The sequence below is a fragment of the Rhinolophus hipposideros genome, assembly GCF_964194185.1.
Source record: "Rhinolophus hipposideros genome assembly, chromosome: 2".
Lineage (NCBI taxonomy): Eukaryota > Metazoa > Chordata > Mammalia > Chiroptera > Rhinolophidae > Rhinolophus > Rhinolophus hipposideros.
Window position 1 is genome coordinate 1,596,297 of NC_138048.1, and position 25,354 is coordinate 1,621,650.

The following is a 25,354-nucleotide window of genomic DNA, read 5'->3' on the forward strand; positions in this document are numbered from 1 at the left end:
ATGAACATTGGAGCACACGTGTCTATGTTTATAAATGTTTCCAGATATTTTTGGTAGATACCCAGGAGAGGGATTGCTGGGTCATATGGTAATTCTATTCGTAATTTTTTGAGGAACCTCCACACTGCCTTCCATAGCGGCTGCACCAGTCTGCATTCCCACAAACAGTGTATGAGAGTTCCTTTTTCTCCACAGCCCCTCCAACACTTCTTACTATTTGTCTTGTTGATGATAGCCATTCTGACTGGGGTGAGGTGATATCTCATTGTGGTTTTTATTTGCATTTCTCTGATATTAGTGATGTTGAGCATTTTTTCATATGTCTATTTGCCATTTGTATATCCTCTTTGGAGAAATGTCTCTTCAGGTCTTCCTCCCATTTCTTAATTGGATTGTTTGTGTTTTTTTGTTGTTGAGTTGTATGAGTTCCTTATATATTTTGGATATTAGCCCCTTATCAGAGGTATTCTTTGAAAAATCTCCCATTCGTTGGTTGCCTCTTTATTTTGTCAATGGTTTCTTTTGTTGTGCAGAAGCTTTTTAGTTTGATATAGTCCCATTCATTTATTTTAGCTTTTACTTCCCATGCCTGTGAAGACAAATACATAAAATGCTCTTTGAATGCAAGGTCCATAAGTTTAGTACCTAAGTTTCCTTCTATGAATTTTACTGCTTCAGGTCTCATGTTTGGGTCTTTGATCAATTTTGAGTTAATTTTGGTACACAGTGACAGACAATCTAGTTTCTTTTCTTTTTTTTGATAAATATTTTTATTTCTTTTTTTTAAATTAATGTTCATTGGGGTGACAATTGTTAGTAAAGTTACCTAGATTTCAGGTGTACAATTCTGTATTACATCATCTATAAATCACATTGTGTGTTCATCACCGAGAGTCAGTTTTTCCATCACCATATATTTGATCCCCTTTACCCTCATCTATCACCCCTTTCCCCCTTACCCTCTGGTAACCACTAAACTATTGTTTGTGTCTATGAGTTTTTGTTTCTCATTTGTTTGTCTTGTTCTTTTGTTGTTTTTGGTTTATATACTACATATCAGTGAAATCATATGGTTCTCTGCTTTTTCTGTCTGAGTTATTTCCCTTAGCATTATACTCTCAAGACCCATCCATGTTGTCACAAATCGTCCCATTTCATCTTTTCTTACCGCCGAATAGTATTCCATTGTGTAAATGTACCACAACTTCTTTATCCATTCATCTATCGAAGGACACTTTGGTTGTTTCCATGACTTGGCCACTGTAAATAAAGCTGCAACGAACATTGGAGCACACTTGTCTTTCTGTATAACTGTTTGCAGATTTTTTTGGTAGATACCCAGGAAAGGGACTGCTAGGTCATATGGTAATTCTATTCGTAATTTTTTGAGGAACCTCCACACTGCCTTCCAGAGCGGCTGCAACAGCCTACATTTCTACCAACAGTGTACGAGGGTTCCTTTTTTTCCACAGCCTCTTCAACATTTGTTACTATTTGTCTTGTTGATGAAAGCCATTTTGACTGGGGTGAGGTGATATCTCATTGTGGTTTTCATTTGCATTTCTCTGATGATTAGTGATATTGAGCATTTTTTCATATGTCTATTTGCCAATTGTATGTCCTCTTTGGAGAAATGTCTCTTCAGGTCCTCTGCCCATTTTTCAGTTGGGTTGTTAGTTTTTTTCGTTGTTGAGTTTCATGAGTTCCTTGTATATTTTGGATATTAGCCCCTTATCGGAGGCACTATTTGCAAAACTCTTCTCCCATTCAGTTGGTTACCTCTTTATTTTGTTGATGGCTTGTTTTGCTGTGCAGAAGCTTTTAAGTTTCATACAGTCCCATTCATTTATTTTAGTTTTTACTTCCTTTTCCTTTGGAGTCAAATTCATAAAATGTTCTTCTATGCAGTTTATTGTGTCAGGTCTTATGCTTAACTCCTTGATCCATTTTGAATTAATTTTGGTACATGGTGACAGATAACAGTCCAGTTTCATTCTTTTGCACAAGGCTTCCCAACTCGTCCAGCACCATTTATTGAAGAGGCTGTCTTTTTTCCATTGTATGTTTTTTGCTTTTACAAAAATTATATATACATATTTATGTGGTTTTACTTCTGGATTCTCAATTGTATTCCATTGGTCTATGTGTCTGTTTTTCTGCCAATACCATGCTATTTTGATTACTGTAGCCCTGTAGCACAAGCTAAAGTCAGGCAGTGCGATACCTCCAGCATTGTTCTTTTTTCTTAAGACTGCTTTGGCTATTCGGGGTCTTTTGTGGTTCCAAATAAATCTGATGATATTTTCTTCTATTTCTTTGAAAAATGCCATTGGGATTTTAATGGGGATTGCATTAAATCTATATATTGCTTTGGGTAATATGGCCATTTTAACTATGTTGATTCTTCCAATCCATGAGCACAGAATGTCATTCCATTTCTTTGTGTCTTCTTTAATTTCTTTTAAAAATGTCTACCATACGACCCAGCAATCGCTCTCCTGGGTATCTACCCAAAAAATCTGAAAGCATTTCTCTATAGAGACACGTGTACTCCAATATTCATTGCAGCTTTGTTTACGGTGGCCAAGACATAGAAACAACCAAAATGTCCTTCGATAGATGAATGGATAAAGAAGTTGTGGTACATATACACAATGGAATACTATTCGGCGTTAAGGAAAGATGATATAGGAGCATTTGTGACAACATGGATGAATCTTGAGAGTATAATGCTAAGGGAAATAACTCAGACAGAAAAAGCAGAGAACCCTATGATTTCACTGATATGTGGTATATAAACCAAAAACAACAAAAGAACAAGACAAACAAATGAGAAACAAAAACTCATAGACACAGACAATAGTTTAGTGATTACCAGAGGGTAAGGGGGTGGGGGGTGGGTGATGAGGGTAAGGGGGATCAAATACATGGTGATGGAAGGAGAACTGACTCTGGGTGGTGAACACACAATGGGATTTATAGATGATATAATACAGAATTGTACACCTGAAATCTATGTAAATTTACTAACAATTGTCACCCCAATAAATTTAATTAATTAAAAAAATGTCTTATGTTTTACAGCATTTAGTTCTTTCACATCATTGGTTAAGTTCATTCCTAGGTATTTTATTTTTTGCTGCAATTGCAAAAGGAATTGTTTTTTCTAATTTCTTCTTCTGGGATTTCATTGTTAGTATATAGGAATGCAATGGACTTTTGTACATTGATTTTGTAGCCAGCAACTTTATTATATTCGTTGATTGTTTCTAACAGCTTTTTGGTGGAGTCTTTAGGGGTTCTATATATAGCATCATGTCATCTGCAAAGAGTGACAATTTAACTTCATCAGTCCCAATTTGGATGCCTTTTATTTCTTTCTTTTGTGTGATTGCTCTGGTGTGGACTTCCAACACTGTGTTGAAAAGCAGAGGTGATAGGGGAGAACCCTGTCATGTTCCTGAAAGTAGAGCAAAGGGCTTCAGTTTTTCACTGTTAATTATGAGATTAGCAGAGCGTTTGTCATATATGGCCTTTATTGTGTTAAGGTATATTCGTTCTATACCTTTTTTATTAAGTGTTTTAATCATAAATGGATGTTGTATCTTGTCAAATGATTTTCCTGCATCAATTGATGTAATCATATGATTTTAGTCATTTATTTTGTTTATGTGATGTATCACATTGATGGATTTGTGTATGTTGAACCATCCTTGTGCCCCGGGGATTAACCCCACTTGGTCATGATGAATAATATTTTTAATGCATTGTTGCATTCTATTTGCTAGAATTTTGTTTAGGATTTTTGCATCAGTATTCATCAGAGATATTGGTCTGTAGTTCTCTTTTTTGTGTGTTATCCTTACCAGATTTTGATATCAGGGTAATGTTGCCCTCATAAAATGAGTTAGGGAGTACTGTCTCTTTTTTATTTTTTGGAAGAGTTTGAGCAGGATTGGTATTAGATCCTCTTTGAAGGTTTGGTAGAATTCACTAGTGAAGCCATCTGGTCTCGGACTTTTGCTTTTGGGAAGATTTTGGATGACTGATTCAATTTCGTTTCTGGTGATCGATCTATTTAAATTTTCCAATTTCATGGTTCAGCCTAAAAAGGTTATATGTTTCTAAGAACTTCTCCATTTCTTCTAGGTTATTGAATTTGGTGGCATATAGTCCTTCATAGTATTCTTGGATGATGCTTTGTATTTCTGTGGTGTTCGTGATAACTTCCCCTCTTTCATTTCTGATTTTGTTTCTTGGTGTCTTTCTCTTTTTATCTTAGTGAGTCTAGGGAAGGGTTTGTCACTTTTGTTAATCTTTTCAAATGACCAGCTCTTTGTCACGTTAATTTTTTTTATTGTCATTTTCTTCTCTATTTCATTTAATTCTGCTCTGATTTTTACTATTTCCTTTCTTCTGCTGACCTTGGGTTTCATTTGTTCTTCTTTTTTCTAATTCTTTACAGTGTAACGTGAGATTATTTATTTGGGATTTTTCTTGTTTCTTGAGATAGGCCTGTAATGATATAAATTTCCCTCTTAAAACTGTTTTTGCCACTGTTGGTGGGAATGCAGACTGGTGCAGCCGCTATGGAAGGCAGTGTGGAGGTTCCTCAAAAAATTACGAATAGAATTATCATATGACCCAGCAATCCCTCTCCTGGGTATCTACCCAAAAAAATCTGAAAACATTCATCCATAAAGACATGTGTGCTCCAATGTTCATTGCAACTTATTTAAGGTGCCAAGACATGGAAACAACCAAAATGTCCTTTGATAGATGAATGGATAAAGAAGTTGTGGTATATATACACAATGGAATACTATTCGGCAGTAAGAAAAGATGAAATAGGACCATTTGTGACAACATGGATGGATCTTGAGATTACAAGGCTAAGTGAAATAAGTCAGACAGAAAAAGCAGAGAACCATATGATTTCACTAATATGTGGTATATAAAACTGAAAACAACAAAGAACAAGACAAACAAATGAAGGAACAAAAACTCACAGACATAGACAATAGTTTAGGGATTACCAGAGGTTACGGGGGGCTCTAGAAGAGGGTAAACGGGGTCTAATATATGGTGGTGGAAAGAGAACTGACTCTGGGTGGTGAACACACAATGTGAGATATAGATAATGTATTGCAGAATTCTACACCTGAAATCTATGTAACTTTACTAACAATTGTCACCCCAATAAACTTTAATTTTAATATAAAAAAAAAACTGTTTTTGCTCCATCCCAACAATTTTGGTAGGATGTTTTTTCATTCTGATTTCTTCTTATCTGGGTATCTTTTGATCTCTCCTCTTATTTCTTCTTTGACTGGCCATCTTCAAAAGTATGTTATTTAATCTCCATGTATTTGTGGGTTTTCCTGCTTTCTTTTTGCAGTTGATATCCAATTTCAAAGCCTTGTGATCAGAGATTGTGCTTTGGATGATTCCAATCTTCTTAAATTTGCTGAGGTTAGTTTTATGTTTTTATAGTTTTATGTCCCAAAGATGGTCTATCTTTGAGAATGTTCCACGTACACTAGAAAAAAATGTATAGTCTGATGTTTTAGGATGAAGTGCTCTATGAATGTCAATTATGTCCATTTCAACTAATGTGTCATTTAGGACTGATATTTCGTTATTTATGTTCTGTTTGGATGATCTACCCATAACTGTGAATGATGTATTGAAGTCCCCTAGTATAATTGTGTTTTGGTCAGTTTCTACCTTTAGTTCTGTTAGTAGTTGCTTGGTATATTTTGGTGCTCCCTGATTGGGGGCATAAATATTGATGACTGTTATGTCTTCTTGTTGTATAGTCCCCTTTACCATTATGAAATGTCTGTCTTTGTCTCTTGTTATCTTTTTCACACTGAAGTCTGTTTCATCTGATATCATTATGGCTATACCTGATTTTCTCTGGGTACCATTTGCTTGGAGTGTCAATTTCCACCCTTTCACTTTGAGTCTATGCTTGTCCTTGTAGCTGAGATGTGTCTCTAGAAGACAGCATATGGTTGGGTTTAGTTTTTTGATCCAATCTGCTACTCTGTGCCTTTTTATTGGTGAGTTCAGTCCATTTACATTTAGGGTGATCATTTATATGTAAGGATTTCCTATCATTCTATCTTTAGTTTTCTGGTAAGGCTGTGTCTCCATTGTTTCTTTGCCTTTTTGTTGTTGTCTATTATTTCTGTGTGGTGGTATTCTATGATTTTTCCATCTGTTTCTTCTTTTATTACAGTATATATTTCAGTTCTGGAATTTTTTTTTGAGTGGTTACCCTTAATTTTATGTAAAAGAAAGTTTGATATTTAGAGTATTCCATTTTCTTCAGCATGCTTACTTTCTCCGTTCCCGTATTCCAGGTCAGGCCTGTACGATCCCCCTTTTTATGTTTTGTTTGCTACATATTGTCCCTATTCATGGTGGTTGAATAGCCTCTTTTAGTATTTCTTGTAGTGCAGATCATGTGTTAGAAAATGCTTCAGCTTCTGGATGTCTGGAAAGGTCTTTATTCCACCTTCATATCTAAACAATATGTTTGCTAGGTATATTATTATTGGCTCATAATTTCTCTCCTTCAATAGTTTGAATATTTGGTTCCACTCCCTCCAGACTAGTAGAGTTTCTGCTGAATAATCTGATGATAATCTTATAGTCTTTCCTTTGTAGGTTACCATCTTCTTTTCCCTGTGTGCCTTGATTATTCTTTCTTTGTCATTGATTTTAGACAGCTTCAATACAATGTGCCTTGAAGAAGGCCTGTTAGGGTTGAGGTAATTAGGTATTCTATTTGCTTCTTGGATTCGAGGATCCAGTTCTTTCCACATATTTGGGAAGTTCTTATTGACTGTTTGTTTGAATATACTCTCTGTTCCCTTCTCTCTTTCTTCTCCTTCTAGTGTGCCCATTATTCTTATATTGCTCTTTCTGGTGGAGTCAGAAAGTTCTTGTAGAGTTCTTTCATTTCTTTTAAGTCTCAAGTCTCTTTCTTCTTCCATCCGTGTCATTTCCAGGTTTCTATCTTCGATGTCACTGATTCTTTCCTCCATCTGCTCAACTCTACTACCTAAACTGGCTATTTTATACTTCATTTCTTTTGTTGAGTTTTTAATTCCCCGAAATTCTATTTGGTTCTTTTTTAAAATTTCAATCTCTTTGGAAAAATGTTCATTTTTTTTGTTTGATTGTGTTTCTGAGTTCATTAAACCTCTTTTCTGTGTTTTCTTGCATCTCCTTGAGTTTTTTCAGAACTGCAATCTTGAATTCTCTCTAATTTAACTCACATTTTTCCATATCTTTAAGTCTATTTTCTAGAGACTTTTCACTTTCTTTCTGAGCTGTCTTGTTGCCTTGGTTATTCATGGCAATTAATCATTTATTATTTCTCTTCTGGACATCTGCAGGAGTGGTTTCTGCAACAGGTTGATAGGAAGAGGTCTTTTTTTTCTTTTCCAGTACATGTTTGTAGAACGTTTTATTTTCTCTCCGACTGCAGCCTTTTTTGTTTTTCTCTCACACTGTAGTGTTATATTTTTGCTGCACTATTCCAGCTTCTCACACATTGGGGGGATTCCCTGGAAGGTGGGCTTCTCCTCTATTAAGAGTTTGCCTGGGTCATAGGGCACCACATCGCTGTGGGGATGTGGAGAGCTTTTGAAGTTCCAAAGCTCTTCCTGCACCAGATTCAGAACCCGTGTGTTTCAGCAGTTCTGTTTACTCCTGCAGGGATCCGCGCAGATAGGTGGGAATGGGGCATGGTTGGTTGTGAGAGGTGGCCCAGAGCAATGGTGGCAACCACCACTACAGCTGATCCAAGTTCCACAGCTCCCTCCCCTTGGCCGGAACTAGTTGGGCTGTGAATCTGTGTCTGCGGACCACAGTTCTCAGAATTGCAAATATTCAGTTCTTTTGATCTGACACTGCTACTGTTCTGCTTCTAGCACCGGGCAGGTGGGGGTGGGGCGAGCTCTGGAAGGGTAGGGAGGGGGTGGCTAGTCTCAGTGCCTAAGGCTTCTGTTCTCTGCTCAGCAGTGAGGGCTTAAACCATCATTTTCAGCCTTCTTCCCTCAGTCTTTGATCCAAGGTCTCTACCGTGTTGGGTTCATCTGTATTATATGCTTTCCCCTCAGCCCTATGGGCCATAAATGTAGCCCTAGCAGTCTGAGTTCTTCCCTCTCCCAGAGCTGCAGTAGTTCCGGGAGGCAGTGAGCTCGGAGCACTGAGCTAGGTCTGCGTCCTGCGCCTGTGCGGTTCCGTCTCTACACTTCTCCCTTCCCTCCTCCCCCCCAGCCTATCTCCCCCACCTCCATGCTATTTGCCCACCTTAGATGATTTCAGTTGCGCGTCTCTTAATCTTGCCTGTCTGCTATGCAGGGAGTCCTTTGTGAAGTCATAGTTGCTCAATTTGTTGTAAATTCCAGGGGATATTTCAAGAGGCTTACCTCACACCGCCTTTTTTATGACGTCACCTCACAGCCTCAGCACTGGATAATTCTTAAGAGATCTACATTAACTCTCCCAAGTCACATATATATGGACTTATAATAAAATTCATAGCTGACATTTCTATAGACATCATTATTTTCCAGGCACTCTTCTGTATTTGGTAAGTTTACTTAACTTTTCACACTCTTGTATCTGTAAGGTTAGAGAATAAAACTGTGTTTTCCAGATGAGCTAACTGGGGCTCACATATATTAAGTTACTGCTCAAAATCACACTTGGTAAATGGCAGATAATCGATTTAAATTCAAGTAGTCTGATTTCAGAGTCCATACTTATCAACATTTGCTCTTTTGTATATTAAGGATATTCAGTCTGGAAATAAATAAACCAGAAAAAAAAAGATAGCACTGAGATAATATAACTGCATGGGTATCAGCTGACACTCCTTCATTGGAAAGGTCTTATTTCTATTTTTATGCAATTCTCCTCACTCATTTCTTCTTGCTCAAATTCAACAAAAGTTATACAGGTCTTACTTTGTACCCAGCATTTTATCAGGATGCAAATGCAAATAAGACATAACTCCTGCCTTTTAAAATCTCAGAAATAAGATAAAATAAAAAACTACCTCACATAAAATAGAGCAAAATTTATTGTAGAGAAAAACTCAGGTACTATGGGAGCCCAGTGATGATACACATAATCCAGCAGTAATTGAGAATTGGTGGAATAGAGAGAGAGTAGTGATGGCTTGGGGGGTGGGGTTATGTTATGCATAGTGGCATGCATGGTCGCTGGTCTCTCTCCCCACATAAGAACGCAGGATATGGTGAGGCCAAAAAGAAACACCCACGGAGCCATAGACAGGGCAGTCATACCATTATAGTCTCACTGGTGGCTGGGTTGGAGATACAGGAAGCAGGAGCCACACTATCCACAACCTGCCGTCCACTTCTCTCTGCCAACCAACCTCACTTGCTAGCTGCAATCTGCCGTGCTAACTGCAATCCGCTCTTGCTAGCTCAGCCACCATCTTCTTGCTAGGCCCCATTTGCTGCTAGCATAGCCACGGCAGTTATATTAGTGGCCAATGGCTCACTGGTTACAGCTGACAGCCAACTAGCCACAGCTGATGGCCATCCAATCACAGTTGATGGCCATTTACGACCTGAGTGAGCACCTTTCTATGTGAGGGCAAGAGCCTGGAAACTGCACTCCAGGCTCTGTCCCCACAGGGTGGGATGTGGACTTAAATATTGAAGGGGAAAAATTATGCATTGGAATTATTCCACATATTTTGATGGTGGCAATAGTGTTGGTTGAGATTGATGGAGGTGGTAATGTCATTGATAAAGACAATTTTTCTTGCTTGTCTCCTCAGACATTTACTACATGCTTTTTTCCCCCACAAAAATGAATAAAACATCAAACCATACCATTTTATTGCCATAAGAAATGCCTCTTTCTCAGAAATTGGCATTAGGATCTCAGCCAACATTACCTCTTCTATATACTCACATTCCTTCTTGAGCACAGGCCCAAGCTCACCGACCTAACCACTGGCCACTTGGCCCTAATCCATGTAGTGATGCTGCTAATCATGTGTTCCTAACTACAGACTTTACAGAGTCTTAGGATTTTGGGAATGATGTCAAATGTAAACCAGCTCTCTACATGCACAGGTTAATGGTGCCTCTCCATTTGTACCACCTGCCTACTGAGTGTCCTCCAGGCCATCACCCACAGCCTCAGAAGATTCTGTTTGGTAAAATTCAAACATAAATCCTTAACTCAAACCAGTATTCCTTTTTTTTTTCCTATGGGTCTCCAATATGTTCATTAGTGGTTGCTTATTAACCTCCACTGTTACCTCTAATGTGACCTGGACCCATCTTCTCATTATCACTGAATCCTGCTCACTTTCACCCTGAGTTATTTCTTTCCACACTTATTTTTTTCTACATTCATGACTTGGGATGTCTCCCTTATAGGGCTTATAGCCCTCTCAAGTAGATACATCATGATTCTCTTGTCCAGGCATAACAGGCAGACCCAGCATCTTCACAGCACAAACCTTTCTGCAAAAGCACTCCAGAAGAAAGGACCAGCAAGACCATTTTGTTCCTCATGAGTTTCTTTGTGGTCATTTACTTTTTAGACTGTGTTATCTTCTTCTCCCCAGAAATGTTGTGGAATGATGACCCAGTTTATTTGTGTATCCACATGCTTGTGGGCAGTGGCCATGGCTTTATCAGTTCTTTGGTGCCAATCAGTACTGCAAAATGAATAATCAAGGCTTTAAAATCCATGTGGGGGAGGGACAGTGAATGCTTAATTATTAACTATTTCAGTAAATAAATATTCAATAATTATATAGTAACTTCTCTTAAAATGAATCAGTGCCCTGGCTTCAAAATGATTAACCATGGAGTATAAAATATTCTGTGTTAATCAAAATATGCGGAATTAAATGTATCTACTTTTTTTTACTATTTATTACAGAAATTTTGCAGAACAGAAGGGATTGGCACAAAATATTTAAAGAGATGAAAAGTAAAGACCTACAACCAAGATTACTTTACCCAGCAAAGCTATCATTTAGAATTGAAGGACAGATAAAGAGCTTCCCAGATAAGAAAAAGTTAAAGGAGTTCCTCAACACCAAACCAATATTAGGAGACATGTGAGAGGGATTTCAAGAAGAAGAAAGAGAAGAAGGAGGAGGAGGAGGAGGAGAAAGAGGAGGAGGAGGAGGAGGAGGAGGAGGAGGAGAAAGGAGAAGGAGAAGAAGAAGAAGAAGAAGACCAAAAGAAAAAAATGATAAAATGGCAATAACTACATATCTATCCACAATTCCTATCAATGAAATGGATTAAATGCTCTAATCAAAAGATAGTGTGGCTGAATGGATAAGAAAATAAGACCCTTACATACTCTGCCTACAAGAGACTCAATTCAGATCAAAAGACACATATAGAGTGAAAGTAAAGGGATGGAAAAAGATATTTCATGAAAATGGAAATCATGAGTAATGTGAGAAACATGGCAGCATGAGGGATGCTCCCTGAAATCTCTCCTGGAAGTTACAACAAATTGAACAAATGTAATGTAACGAAGAATTCCCTATGAAACACACAAACACATCTGAGAGCTCCTTATATTGAAAAATCTGAAGGTGGGCAAATTTGAGTGAGTAGGGAAGGTGGGAAGGGGAATTGCAGAGCTATGAGCCACAGGACACAGGGTTCACTGTGGTCCACAAGAGGGGACATTGAGATTGCAGGTGTATTTTCTGTGGCCCACAATCATGCCTCAGGTATCAGCATATGATACAGATGAACTCAGGGATCAGGGCAGAGACCTCGGGGCAGAGACTGAATACAGAAAGACAACAACCCTCAATGCCCTCACTGCCAGACAGAAACAAAGCCATGGAGCCTGGCTGCATTCCACCACCTTCTGAGAGCTTGCCTTCCCCACTCCTCCCAGTATTAGCAACAAGCCCCAGAAAAAAACTGTAATAGTGTCAGATTAAATGGCAGAGTATCTAGAGTCCTGAGAAATGGAGAGACAGGTCCTGAATGGCAGACACACACTGTGGCTAATTCTGGTGACAGGGCAAGAGCTGTAGATATGAGACAGCTATGGACTGGAAGTCACCATTGCTAGGAGACACAAACACACCTGATGCCTCTCTCAGTCCACCTTGCCCCTGCCTTTCCCAACTGATCCCTACCGGGGCACCCAGGGCTGCTGAGACACACAAACTCTGCATCAGGTTTCAATGGCAGCACTGGGGTTTCAGTGGCTCAGAACCCCATTGCCTACCACATCCTCCAACAATGGTGGTGCCCTGAGACCAAAACACCTGGTCACAAAGGAGAAGCCCACCTTCCAGGAAATCTCCCACCTTGCAAGAAGCAGGAATACCACAAGAGAAAATACAACACTGGAGCTCAAGAGAGAAAATTAAAACGTTCCTGTACTGGAAAGCAAAAGAAAAACCTTTTCATATCAACTTGCTGCAGAACCCACTCCTGTATATGCTCAGGAAGAAAAATAATCAATTGAGATGTCATCAAAATGGCGGCATGAGGTGAGCCTCTGGAAATCTACTCTGAATTTACAACAAACTGAACAACTATAACTCCACAAAGGACTCCCTGCACAACAGACAGGCAAGATGAAGTGTCTCACTACTGAATTCCCCTAAATCTGGGCACACTGCACGAGCCGGGGAGGAGAGAGAGGAGAAGTGCGGGAACGGGGCGCGCAGGCACAGGACGCAAACCTACTTCGGTGCCCTGAGCTCGCTGCTCCGGGGAATCCCATGGCTGCGGGACAGGGAAGAGCTCAGACTGCTAGGGCGATGCTTACGGCCCACAGGGCTGAGGGGGCAGCATATAGCACGGCTGAACCCAACGCTCACGGCAGAGACCTTGGAGCAAAGACTGAGGGAAGAAGGCTGAAGACAGTGTTTTAAGCCCTCACTGCCAAGTGGAGAACCGAAGCCTTAGGCACTGAGACTAGCCGCCCCCTCCCTACCCTCCCAGAGCTCGCCCCGCCCCCACCTGCCTGGTGCTAGAAGCGGAACAGTAGCAGTGTCAGATCAAAAGAACAGAATATTTGCTGTTCTGAGAACTGTGGTCGGCATACGCGGACTCGCAGCCCAACTAGTTCCAGCAAAGGGGAGGGAGCTGTGGAAGCAGGACCAGCTGTGGTGGTGGTCGCCGCCATTGCTCTGGGCCACCTCTCACAACCATCCATGCCCCATTCCCACCTATCTGCGTGGATCCCTGCAGGAGTAAACAGAAATACTGAAACATAAGGGCTCTGAATCTGGTGCAGAAAGAGCTTTGGAACTTTAAAAGCTCTCCGCATCCCCACAGAAATGTGGTGCCCTATGACCCAGGCAAACTGTTAACAGAGGAGAAGCCCACCTTCCAGGGAATACCCCATTGTGTGAGAAGCAGAAATATGCAGAGAAAACATAACACTCCAGTGTGAAAGAGAAAAAAAGGCTGCAGTCGGAGAGAAAATAAAACATTCTACAAACACATACTGGAAAAGAAAAAAAAAACCTCTTCTTATCAACCTGTTGCAGAACCAACTCCTGCAGATGTCTAGGAAAAAAATAATAAATCATTAATTGCCATGAATAACCAAGGCCATAAGACAGCTCAGAAAGAAAGTGAAAAATCTCCAGAAAAGGAATTTAAAAATATGGAAATAAGTGACTTCAATGAGAGCGAATCCAACATTGCAGTTCTGAAAAAACTCAACGAGATGCAAGAAAACACAGGACGATTAATGAACTTAGAAACACAATCAAAGAACAACATGAACATTTTTCCAAAGAGATTGAAATTTTAAAAAAGAACCAAATAGAATTTCTGGAGATTAAGAACACAATAGAAGAAATGAAAACTGAAATACCCAGCGTACGTAGTAGAGTTGACCTGATGGAGGAAAGAATCAGTGACATCAAAGATAGAAACCTGGAAATGAGATGGATGGAAGAAGAAAGAGACTTGAGACTTAAAAGAAATGAAAGAACTCTACAAGAACTTTCTGACTCCATCAGAAAGAGCAATATAAGAATAATGGGCATACTAGAAGGAGAAGAAAGAGAGAAGGAAACAGAAAGTATATTCAAACAAATAGTTGATGAGAACTTCCCAAACCTGTGGAAAGAACTGGATCTTTGAATCCAAGAAAAAAATAGAACACCTAATTACCTCAATCCCAACAGGCCTTCTCCAAGACACATTGTATTGAAGCTGTCAAAAATCAACAAAAAAGAAAAAATCCTCAAGGCAGCCAGGAAAAAGAAGACAGTAACCTACAAAGGAAAGCCCATTAGATTCTCATCAGATTATTCAGCAGAAACTCTACAAGCCAGGAGGGAGTGGAACCAAATATTCAAACTATTGAAAGAGAGAAATTATGAGCCAAGAATAATATATCCAGCAAAGATATCCTTTAGATATGAAGGAGGACTAAAGACCTTTCCAGACATACAGAAGCTGAGAAAATTTTCTGATACACGACATGCACTACAAGAAACACTAAAGGAGGCTATTCGACCACCATCAACAGGGACATTTTGTGGCAACAAAACATAAAAAGGGGGAGAGTAAAGGCCTGAACTGGAATATGGGAATGGAGAAAGTAAGCATACAGAAGAAAATGGTACACTCTAAATATCAAACTTTCTTTTACATAAACTTAAGAGTAACCATTCAAAAAATCCAGAACTGAAATATATACTGTAATAAAAGAAGAAACAGAGGGAAACATCATAAAATACTACCACACATAAATAATAGACAACAACAGAAAGGCAAAGAAAAAATGGAGACACAGGCTTACCAGAAAACTAAACATAGAATGATCGGAAATCCACACATATCAACAATCTCCTTCAAGGACTGAACTCACCAATAAAAAGGCACAGAGTAGCAGATTGGATCAAAAAACTAAACCTAACCATATGCTGTCTCCAAGAGACACATCTCAGCTACAAGGACAAGCATAGACTCAAAGTGAAAGGGTGGAAATTGACACTCCAAGCAAATGGCATCCAGAGAATGTCAGGTGTAGCTATACTGATATCAGATGAAACAGACTTCAGGTTGAAAAAGATAACAAGAGACAGAGATGGACATTTCATAATGGTAAAGGGGACTATACAACAAGAAGACATAACAGTCATCAAGATTTATGCCCCCAATCAGGTGGCACCGAAATATACCAAACAACTACTAACAGAACTAAAGGGAGAAATTGACCAAAACACAATTATACTAGGGGACATAAATACATCATTGACCAGCTATGGATAGATCATCCAAACAGAAAATAAATAACGAAATAGCAGCCCTAAATGACACATTAGATGAAATGGACATAACTGACATTTATAGAGCTCTTCATCCTAAAACATCAGACTATACATTTTTTTTCTAGTGTACATAGAACATTCTCAAAGATAGACCATACATTGGGACATAAAACTAACCTCAGCAAATTTAAGAAGATTGAAATTATACCAAGCATATTCTCTGATCACAAGGCTTTGAAATTGGATATCAACTACAAAAAGAAAGCAGGAAAACCCACAAACACATGGAGATTATACACCATCCTTTTAAAGAATGACCTGGTCAAAGAAAAAATTAGAGGAGAGATCCAAAGATACATAAAAACAAATGAGAATGAAAATACATCTACCAAAATTTTGGGGATGCAGCGAATGCAGTTTTAAGAAGAAAATTTATACCATTACAGGCCTATCTCAAGAAACAGGAAAAATCCCAGATAAATAACCTCACATTACACCTTAAAGACCTTGAAAAAGAAGAACAAATGAAACCCAAGGTCAGCAGAAAAAAGGCAATAAAAATCAGAGCAGAACTAAATGAAACAGAGAACAAAAAGACAATAGAAAAAATTCATGTGACAAAGAACTGGTTCTTTGAAAAGATTAACAAAATTGACAAACCCTTCACTAGGCTCACTAAGATTAAAAGAGAGAAGACACTAAGAAACAAAATCAGAAATGAAAGAGGGGAAGTTATCACGAACACCACAGAAATACAAAGAATCATCCAAGAATACTATGAAGGACTATGGGCCACCAAATTCAATAACTTAGAAGAAATGTACAACTTCTTAGAAACATACAGCCTTCCTAGGCTGAACCACAAAGAACTGGAAAATCTAAACAGACCGATCACCAGTAACGAAATTGAATCAGTCATCCAAAACCTTCCCCACAGCAAAAGTCCGGGACCAAAGCACTTCACTAGTGAATTCTACCAAACCTTCAAAGAGGATCTAATACCAATCCTGCTCAAATTCTTCCAAAAAATTGAAGAAGAGACAGTACTCCCTAACTCATTTTATGAGGCCAACATTACCCTGATTCGAAAACCTGGTAAGGACAACACAAAAAAAGAAAACTACAGACCAATATCTCTGAGGAATAAAGATGCTAAAATCCTAAACAAAATTCTAGCAAATCTAATACAACAATGCATTAAAAAGATTATTCATCACGACCAAGTGGGGTTCATCCCCGGGGCACAAGGATGGTTCAAAATCCACAAATCCATCAATGTGATACATCACATAAACAAAATAAAAGACAAAAATCATAGGATTATATCAATTGATGCAGAAAAAGAATTTGACAAGATACAACATCCATTTATGATTAAAACACTTAATAAAATAGGTATAGAAGGAAAATACCTTAACATAATAAAGGCCATATATGATAAGCCCTCAGCTAATCTCATAATTAATGGTGAAAAACTGAAGCCCTTTGCTCTATGTTCAGGGACACGACAGGGCTGTCCCCTATCACCTCTGCTTTTCAACATAGTGTTGGAAGTCCTTGCCAGAGCAATCAGGCAAGAGAAAGAAATATAAGGCATCCAAATCGGGAATGAAAAAGTTAAATTATCACTCTTTGCAGATGACTTGATGCTATATATAGAAAACCCTAAAGACTCCACGAAAAAGCTGTTAGAAACAATCAACGAATACAGTCAAGTTGCCGGCTACAAAATCAACGTACAAAAGTCCATTGTTTTCCTATATACTAACAATGAAATCTTAGAAAAAGAAAAAAAAATTCCGTTTGCAATTGAAGAAAAAAGAATAAAATACCTAGGAATAAACTTAACCAAAAATTTGAAGCACCTGTATGCTGAAAACTATAAGATATTTTTTAAAGAAATTGAAGACGACACAAAGAAATGGAAAGACATTCCGTGCTCATGGATTGGAAGAATCAACCTAGTTAAAATGGCCATATTACCCAAAGCAATATACAGATTTAATGCAATCCCCATTAAAATCCCAATGGCATTCTTTAGAGAAATAGAACAATAAAATCATCAGATTTGTTTGGAACCACAAAAGACCCCGAATAGCCAAAGCAATCTTAAGAAAAAAGAACAATGCTGGAGGTATCACACTGCCTGACTTTAGCTTGTACTACAGGGCTACAGTAATCAAAACAGCATGGTATTGGCAGAAAAACAGACACATAGACCAATGGAATAGAATTGAGAACCCAGAAATAAAACCACTTAAATACGGACAGACAATTTTTGACAAAGAAGCCAAAAAACATACAATGGAGAAAAGACAGCCTTTTCAATAAATGGTGCTGGGAGAATTGGATAGCCACGTGCAAAAGAATAAAACTAGACTGCTATCTGTCACCATGTACCAAAAATAATTCAAAATGGATCAAAGACTTAAGCATAAGACCTGACACAATAAACTGCATAGAAGAAAACATAGGTCCTAAACCTATGGACCTTGGGTTCAAAGAACATTTTATGAATTTGACCCCAAAGGCAAGGGAAGTGATAGCTAAAATAAATGAATGGGACTATATCAAACTTAAAAGCTTCTGCAGAGCAAAAGAAACCATCGACAAAATAAAGAGGCAACCAACTGAATGGGAGAAGATTTTTGGAAACAGTGCCTCTGATAAGGGACCAATATCCAAAATATACAATGAACTCATGCAACTCAACAAGAAAAAAAACAAACAACCCAATTTAAAAATGGGCAGAGGACCTAAAGAGACATTTCTCCAAAGAGGATATACAAATGGCAAATAGACATATGAAAAAATGCTCAACATGACTAATCATCAGAGAAATGCAAATAAAAACCACAATGAGATGTCACCTCACCCCAGTCAGAATGGCTATCATCAACAAGACAAATAGTAACAAGTGTTGGAGAGGCTGTGGAGAAAAAGGAACCCTCATAGACTGTTGGTGGGAATGCAGACTGGTGCAACCACTATGGAAGGCAGTGTGGAGGTTCCTCAGAAAATTAAAAATAATATTACTGTATGACCCAGCAATCCCACTCCTATGTATCTACCAAAAAAATCTGAAAACATTTATACATAAAGAGACCTGTGCTCCAATGTTCATTGCAGCTTTATTTACGGTGGCCATGACATGGAAACAACCAAAATGTCCTTCGATAGATGAATGGATAAAGAAGGTGTGGTATATATACACAATGGAATACTATTTGGCAGTAAGAAAAGATGAAATAGGACAATTTGTGATAACATAGATGGATTTTGAGATTATAATGCTAAGCGAAATAAGTCAGACTGAAAAGCAGAGAACCATATGATTTCACTGATATGTGGTATATGAACCAAAAACAACAAAAAAACAAGACAAACAAATGAGAAAGAAAAACACAGACAATAGTTTAGTCATAGACACAGACAATAGTTTAGTGGTTACCAGAGGGTAAGGGGGAGTGATGGGTGGAAGATGAGGGTCAGGGGGATGAAATATATGGTGATGGAAGGAGAACTGATTCTGGGTGGGGAACACACAATGGGATTCATAGATAATGTAATACAGAATTGTACACCTGAAATCTATGTAATTTTACTAACAAATGTCACCCCAATAAATTAAAAAAGCAAAAAACAAACCAACAAAAAAAACCAAATGAGAAACAAAAACTCATAGACATAGACAATAGTTTGGTGGTTACCAGAGAGTAAGGGGGAAAGAGCTTGGTAGATGAGGGTAAAGAGGATCAAATATATGGTGATGGAGGGAGGGCTGACTCTGGGTGGTGAATACACAATGGGATTTATGATGTGTTGTAGAGTTGTGCACCTGAAATCTGTGTAACTTTGCTAACATTTGTCACCCCAATAAACTTTAATTAAAAATATATATATATCAGCTCTAAGTGACACATTTGGCCAAAAAAACATAGTTGACATTTACAGAGCTTCCATCCCAGAAGACCAGATTATACATTCTTCTCTAGTGCACATGGAACATTCTCAGGGATAGACCATACATTGGGACACAAAATTAGCGTCAGCAAATTTAGGAAGATTGAAATCATTCCAGCCATATTCTCTGACCACAATGTTTTGAAATTGGAGATAAACTACAAAAAGAAAGTGGGAAAACCAGAAAATGTGGGTATTAAATAACATGATACTAAAAAATGACTGGGTCAAAGAAATAGAAGGAGAGATCAAAAGACATAGAAGTAAATGAGAAGGAAAATACAATATATCAAAATTATTGGGATACTGTGAAAGCAATATTAAGAGAAATTTATATCATTACAGGCTTATCTAAAGAAATAAGAAAAATCCAAAATAAACAACCTGGAGGTGATGTCATAGGAATGGCGGCATTGAGGTGGTCTTCTTGAGTTCTCCTCCGGAACTTACATCAAATTGAACACCTATAACTCATCAAAGGATTCTGCTCATCGCACAGAACAGCTAAGAGACTCATATGATGATTACTTGAAGGTGGGCAAATTGGGCAAGCAGGGGAAGAGGGAAGGGAGTGGAGTGGACACCTGGCCCTCATCCGTGGCTACAGAGACGGAGGGAGTCCCAGGACAGAACAGAGACCACAAGAGCCAGAAGGTGGGTTCTTTCCCTGCATCCCACAGCTGATCTCTCCTGCCAAGGGGCAGCATATCCAGCATTTGAGTCAGTTACCTCAGCTGAGACCTCCAGCTGGGCCCATGAGACTCCATACCTGTGCCCCTCCCCCCACTCTCCCAATCCTACTCCTGCCCTTCCAGAGACTCAAGCTGGCTCCTGAACTGAAGAGTAGTGTCAGATTACAGAGGAGCTGTAGAGATCAGGATCTAGGAAGACCCGGCTTGCAGTTCTGATCCAGGAAAGAGGCTGGGAAGAGTGTGACACTGCTGGGCTGGGAGAGAGAAGACTCCTCCATCCCCAGCCCCCACCTTTTCTGGGGCAGGGTAATTACAGCTGCAGAGGCACTCCCAGAGGTCAGCAGTAGGCGGCAGACCCAGCTCTGGGCTTTCAGCAGCTCAGAAATCTCCCATCCTACACACACACACACACACACACACACACACACACACACACACACACAGAAGAATTGCCCTAAAACTCAGGAGACCTGGACACAGCGCTGGCTGCGTTACTCTCAGTGCGCATATGTGCAAGCAAGAGCAGAAACTGCACTGACCTTGTAAAAACTACCATCCAGACCCCATAGACCCACTCATCTAAAACTGCAGTCCCAGGGTCACTCTGGGCACCAGGTGACCAGTTCTGCCTGCACAATACACAGAGGACTCTTTGGTACAGTAGAGGACAACGTGGAGATTACTTGGTGGGCTTAAGCCAAGACTGGCGGTGCTTTTTCCATTTTGTTTTGTTTTTGTATTTTTGATATTTTTGCCTGTGTTGAGTGTGGTTTATCGGTTGTTTTTACATGTGAGTGTATTTGCTTTTTTCTGTGTTGTTTTGTTGTTGTGCTTGGTGATTTGCTTTGTTCTGAAATTGCCCTACACCAAGGCCCAGATCGAGAGGCACAAGATTTAATACACCCAGAGGCCAACTCCAGACCAAACCAGAGTATTACCGGGTTTGACCTACAAGTGACACACCCAGAGGGAATTCTCTACAGGCACAAGAGCCCATAGAGGCCAAGCCTCATTTAAGTGGTCAACCCTCACACAGCAGAACATCCACTGTGGGCAGAGCCAAGTCTCACAACTAGTCAGTCTAGGAGTCAATGCCACCTACTGACAAACCAAAAGCAATTAAAAATCAACTTTAACAGGACAATATACACAACACGAGTCACGTTTGGAGCACACGCACAGGAGAAGAAGGAAATGGTGCAAGTCAAATATGAAAGACACATACTACATCAGATAACCCAGCAAAAACCAAGAACTCCAGGAGATCTACCTAGTACATCGAAGCAAACACAGAGAGTCAGCCAGAAAGGGGAAACAAAAAAACATGTCCCAAATAAAAGAACAGAAGAAACCTCCAGAATTGGAACCAAATGAAATAGAAGTAACCAATCTATCAGAGACAGAGTTCAGAAAACTGATGATGAGAATATTTAAGGAGCTTAGTGACGACATAAAGAAGGATAGAGAATTCATAATGAACAACCAGTTAGAACTAAAGAATACAATAACTGAAATAAAGAACACACTTGAAGGAATTACCAGCAGGTTAGATGAAGCAGATGATCGAATCAGCGACTTAGAAGACAAGTTAGCAGAGATCACCCAAGCAGAACAAGAAAAAGAAAAAAAGAATAAAAAACAATGAAGATGGTTTAAGAGACCTCTGGGATAACATCAAGCGCAACAACATGCACATCATAGGAATACCAGAAGGTGAAGAGAGGAAGCAAGGGATCGAGAACATATTTGAAATAATAATGTCTGAAAACTTCCCTAACCTGGTGAAGGAAACCAACATACAAGCCCAGGAAGTGCAGAGAGTTCCAACCAGGATAAACCCAAACAGGTCCACACCAAGACACATTATAGTTAAAATGGCGAAGGTTAAAGACAAAGAGAGAATCCTAAAAACAGCAGGAGAAAGACAGCGGGTTACATATAGGAAACTCCTATAAGACTATCAAATTACTTTTCTACAGAAACATTGCAGGCCAGGAGGGAGTGGCAGGAGGTATTCCAAGTGATGAAAAACAAAGACCTACAACCTAGATTGCTTAATCCAGCAAGGCTATCATTTAAATTTGAAGGAAAGGTAAAGAGCTTCCCAGAAAAGAACAAGCTAAAGAAATTTATTACCACCAAGCTAGCATTGCAGGAAGTATTAAAAGGGCTTCTGTAAACAGAAGAAAGATGAAAATAATCTAACTACAAATTCAAAAAATGGCAATAACTATGTACCTATCAATAATCACTTTAAATGTAAATGGGTTAAATGCTCCACTCAAGAGACATACAGTGGCTGAGTGGATAAGGAAGCAAGACCCTTGTATATGCTGTATATAAGAGACTCACCTCAGATCAAAAGACACACAGGCTAGAAGTGAGGAGTAAGATATTTCATGCAAATGCAAATGAGAAAAAAAGCTGGAGTTGCAATATTTATATCTGACAAAATAGACTTTAAAATGAAGAATATATTAAAAGACAAAGATGGGCACTACATAATAAAGGGATCGATCCAATAAGAGGACATAACCCTAGTAAATATCTATGCACCCAACATAGGAGCACCTAAATATATAAAACAGATGTTGACTGACATAAAGAGAGAGATCAACAGTAACACTGTCATTGTAGGGTACTTCAACACAACTCTGACAAGGGACAGGTCTTCCAGACAGAAAATCAATATGGAAACAATGGCCTTAAATGACACATTGGACCAGTTGGATTTAATCGATATTTTCAGAGCATTTCATCCCAAAGCTGCAGAATACATGTTCTTCTCTAGTGCACATGGAACATTTTTCAAGATAGACCACACGTTAGGCCACAAAACATGTCTTGATAAATTTAAGAAAATTGAAATCATACCAATTGTCTTCACTGACCACAGTGCTATGAAATTAGAAATCAACTACAGGAAGAAAACGGGAAGACACACAAATTCATGGATGCTGAATAACATGGTACTAAATAATGAATGGGTCACCCATGAGATCAAAGAAGAAATCAAAACATATCTCGAGATAAACGAAAATGAAGACCCAAAATCTATGGGATGCAGCGAAAGCGGTCCTAAGAGGGAAATTCATAGCATTGCAGGGCCACCTAAAGAAACAAGAAAAATCACTAATCAAACGTTTATCTTCACACATAAGGCATCTGGAAAAAGAACAACAACAAAAAAAAGCCCAAAGGGAGTACAAGGAAGGAGATAAGAAAGATCAGAGCAGAAATAAATGAAATAGAAACCAGAAAAACAATACAAAAGATCAATGAACCCAAGAGTTGGTTTTTAGAGAAGATAAACAAAAAATCAAAATTATGAATTATAAAATGCCAATAGCTACATATCTATCAACAATTACTTTCAATGTAATTGGATTAAATGCTCCAATCATAACACATAGGAGGAATGAATGGACAAAAAAGTAAACCCTTACATATGCTGCTTACAAGAGACTCACATCAGATTGCAAGAAACACACAGACGAAAAGTAAATAGATGGAAAAAAGATATTTCATGAAAATGAAAATAAAAATAACAAGAGGAGCTGAAGGCACGCAGGGCCGGAGAGGCTGCAGACGCGAGACTCAGAGCACCTCCGAGGCGGTGAATAGCTCTTCAAGTCTGCAATAAAAAATGGCCTCCAATAAAACTACATTGCAAAAGATGGGGAAGAAACAGAATGGGAAAAGTAAAAAAGTTGAAAAGGCAAAGCCTGAAGAATTTGTGGTGGAAAAAGTACTGGACCGACGCGTGGTGAACGGGAAGGTGGAGTATTTCCTGAAGTGGAAGGGATTCACAGATGCTGATAATACTTGGGAACCTGAAGAAAATTTAGATTGTCCAGAGCTAATTGAAGCGTTTGTTAATTCTCAAAAAGCTGGTAAAGAAAAAGATGGTACAAAAAGAAAGTCTTTATCTGACAGTGAGTCTGAAGACAGCAAATCAAAGAAGAAAAGAGATGCTGCTGATAAACCAAGAGGCTTTGCCAGAGGTCTTGATCCTGAACGAATAATTGATGCCACAGATAGCAGTGGAGAATTAATGTTTCTCATGAAATGGAAAGATTCAGATGAGGCAGATTTGGTGCTGGCAAAAGAGGCAAATATGAAGTGTCCTCAAATTGTAATTGCTTTTTATGAAGAGAGACTAACTTGGCATTCTTGTCCAGAAGACGAAGCCCAATAATTATTTGCATTGCTATATATATATATATATATATATATATATATATATATATATATATATATATATATATATAAAATCTCGGTCTTGGTTTTTTTGATTTATTAGCGTGAAGAAATAACATTCTAACGAAAATCAAGTTTGATATGTTTGTTTTGAAGTAGTATTGGGGGACTCGTGGGGGGGTCGTTTTGCATCTATATAGCACTGGTTACTTTGAACAGACGCTTTCTGTAGTTGCTTCCTTTATCAGAAAGGAATATTTGATGCCATGGTATATTTTTTCTTCTGCGTTAAATAACAGCTTTTCTCAGAACCGGAAAGAGCGTGTGGATCTCTTCCCTTCTGCGGCCATCGCTGAAGCGCCAGCGGCCAAAATGAAGTTCAACCCCTTTGTGACTTCTGTCCGAAGCAAGAACCGTAAAAGACATTTCAATGCACCTTCCCACGTTCGCAGGAAGATTATGTCTTCTCCTCTTTCCAAAGAGCTCAGACAGAAGTACAACATTCGATCCATGCCCATCCGAAAGGATGATGAAGTTCAGGTTGTCCGAGGACACTACAAAGGGCAGCAAATTGGCAAAGTAGTCCAGGTTTACAGGAAGAAATATGTCATCTACACTGAACGAGGGCAGCGGGAGAAGGCTAATGGCACGACCGTTCATGTGGGCATTCGCCCCAGCAAGGTGGTTATCACTAGACTAAAGCTGGACAAAGACCGCAAAAAGATTCTTGAACGGAAAGCCAAATCTCGCCAAGTAGGAAAGGAAAAGGGCAAATATAAGGAAGAAACAATTGAGAAGATGCAGGAATAAAGTAATCTGATATACAGCTTTCATTAAAAACTGTTAAAATGAAAAAAATAAATAAATAACAGCTTTTCTAAATGTTGGGGGAAATCTCCACTGTCATTACTCAGTCAGAATTTGTGTTTAACTCATATATGCCTAAGGATCATTCTGGGTTTTTTTGTTTATTTAGGGGTTGGGGATGTGTATACATAGAAATGGTTTTCTTCCTTTTTTTTTTAACATTTACTACAATAAAAAGCATTTCACGACCATGAAAAAAAAATAACAAGAAAATCTGGAGTAGCAATACTTAGACAAAATAAACTTTAAGACAAAGACTATGAGAAGAGACAAAGAAGAATCCCACTACTAATCACACTTTAGGGTATTTATCCGAAGAAACCCAAAATGCTACTTC

The 25,354-nt window shown here is 38.8% G+C and overlaps 3 protein-coding genes across 3 annotated transcripts; all 3 read left to right on the forward strand.

Annotated features, from left to right (window-relative positions):
* Window positions 1-9,779: 9,779 nt before the first annotated feature.
* On the forward strand, window positions 9,780-10,737 carry LOC308506383 (vomeronasal type-1 receptor 46-like; the record flags this gene model as incomplete). Its single annotated transcript, XM_081069780.1, is given in 5 exon segments — window positions 9,780-9,788; window positions 9,935-10,053; window positions 10,295-10,371; window positions 10,374-10,538; window positions 10,541-10,737. Coding segments are annotated over 5 exon segments (567 nt in total).
* Window positions 10,738-23,596: 12,859 nt separating this feature from the next.
* Window positions 23,597-24,151, forward strand: LOC308506611 (chromobox protein homolog 3-like; the record flags this gene model as incomplete). Its single annotated transcript, XM_081070304.1, has 1 exon — window positions 23,597-24,151. One exon carries the CDS (start codon window positions 23,597-23,599, stop codon window positions 24,146-24,148), a length of 552 nt encoding a protein of 183 aa, XP_080926430.1. The 3' UTR covers window positions 24,149-24,151.
* A 335-nt stretch (window positions 24,152-24,486) lies between these two features.
* On the forward strand, window positions 24,487-24,960 carry LOC308508446 (large ribosomal subunit protein uL24-like; the record flags this gene model as incomplete). Its single annotated transcript, XM_081075101.1, has 1 exon — window positions 24,487-24,960. Exon 1 carries the CDS (start codon window positions 24,523-24,525, stop codon window positions 24,958-24,960), a length of 438 nt encoding a protein of 145 aa, XP_080931227.1. The 5' UTR covers window positions 24,487-24,522.
* Window positions 24,961-25,354: the final 394 nt, after the last annotated feature.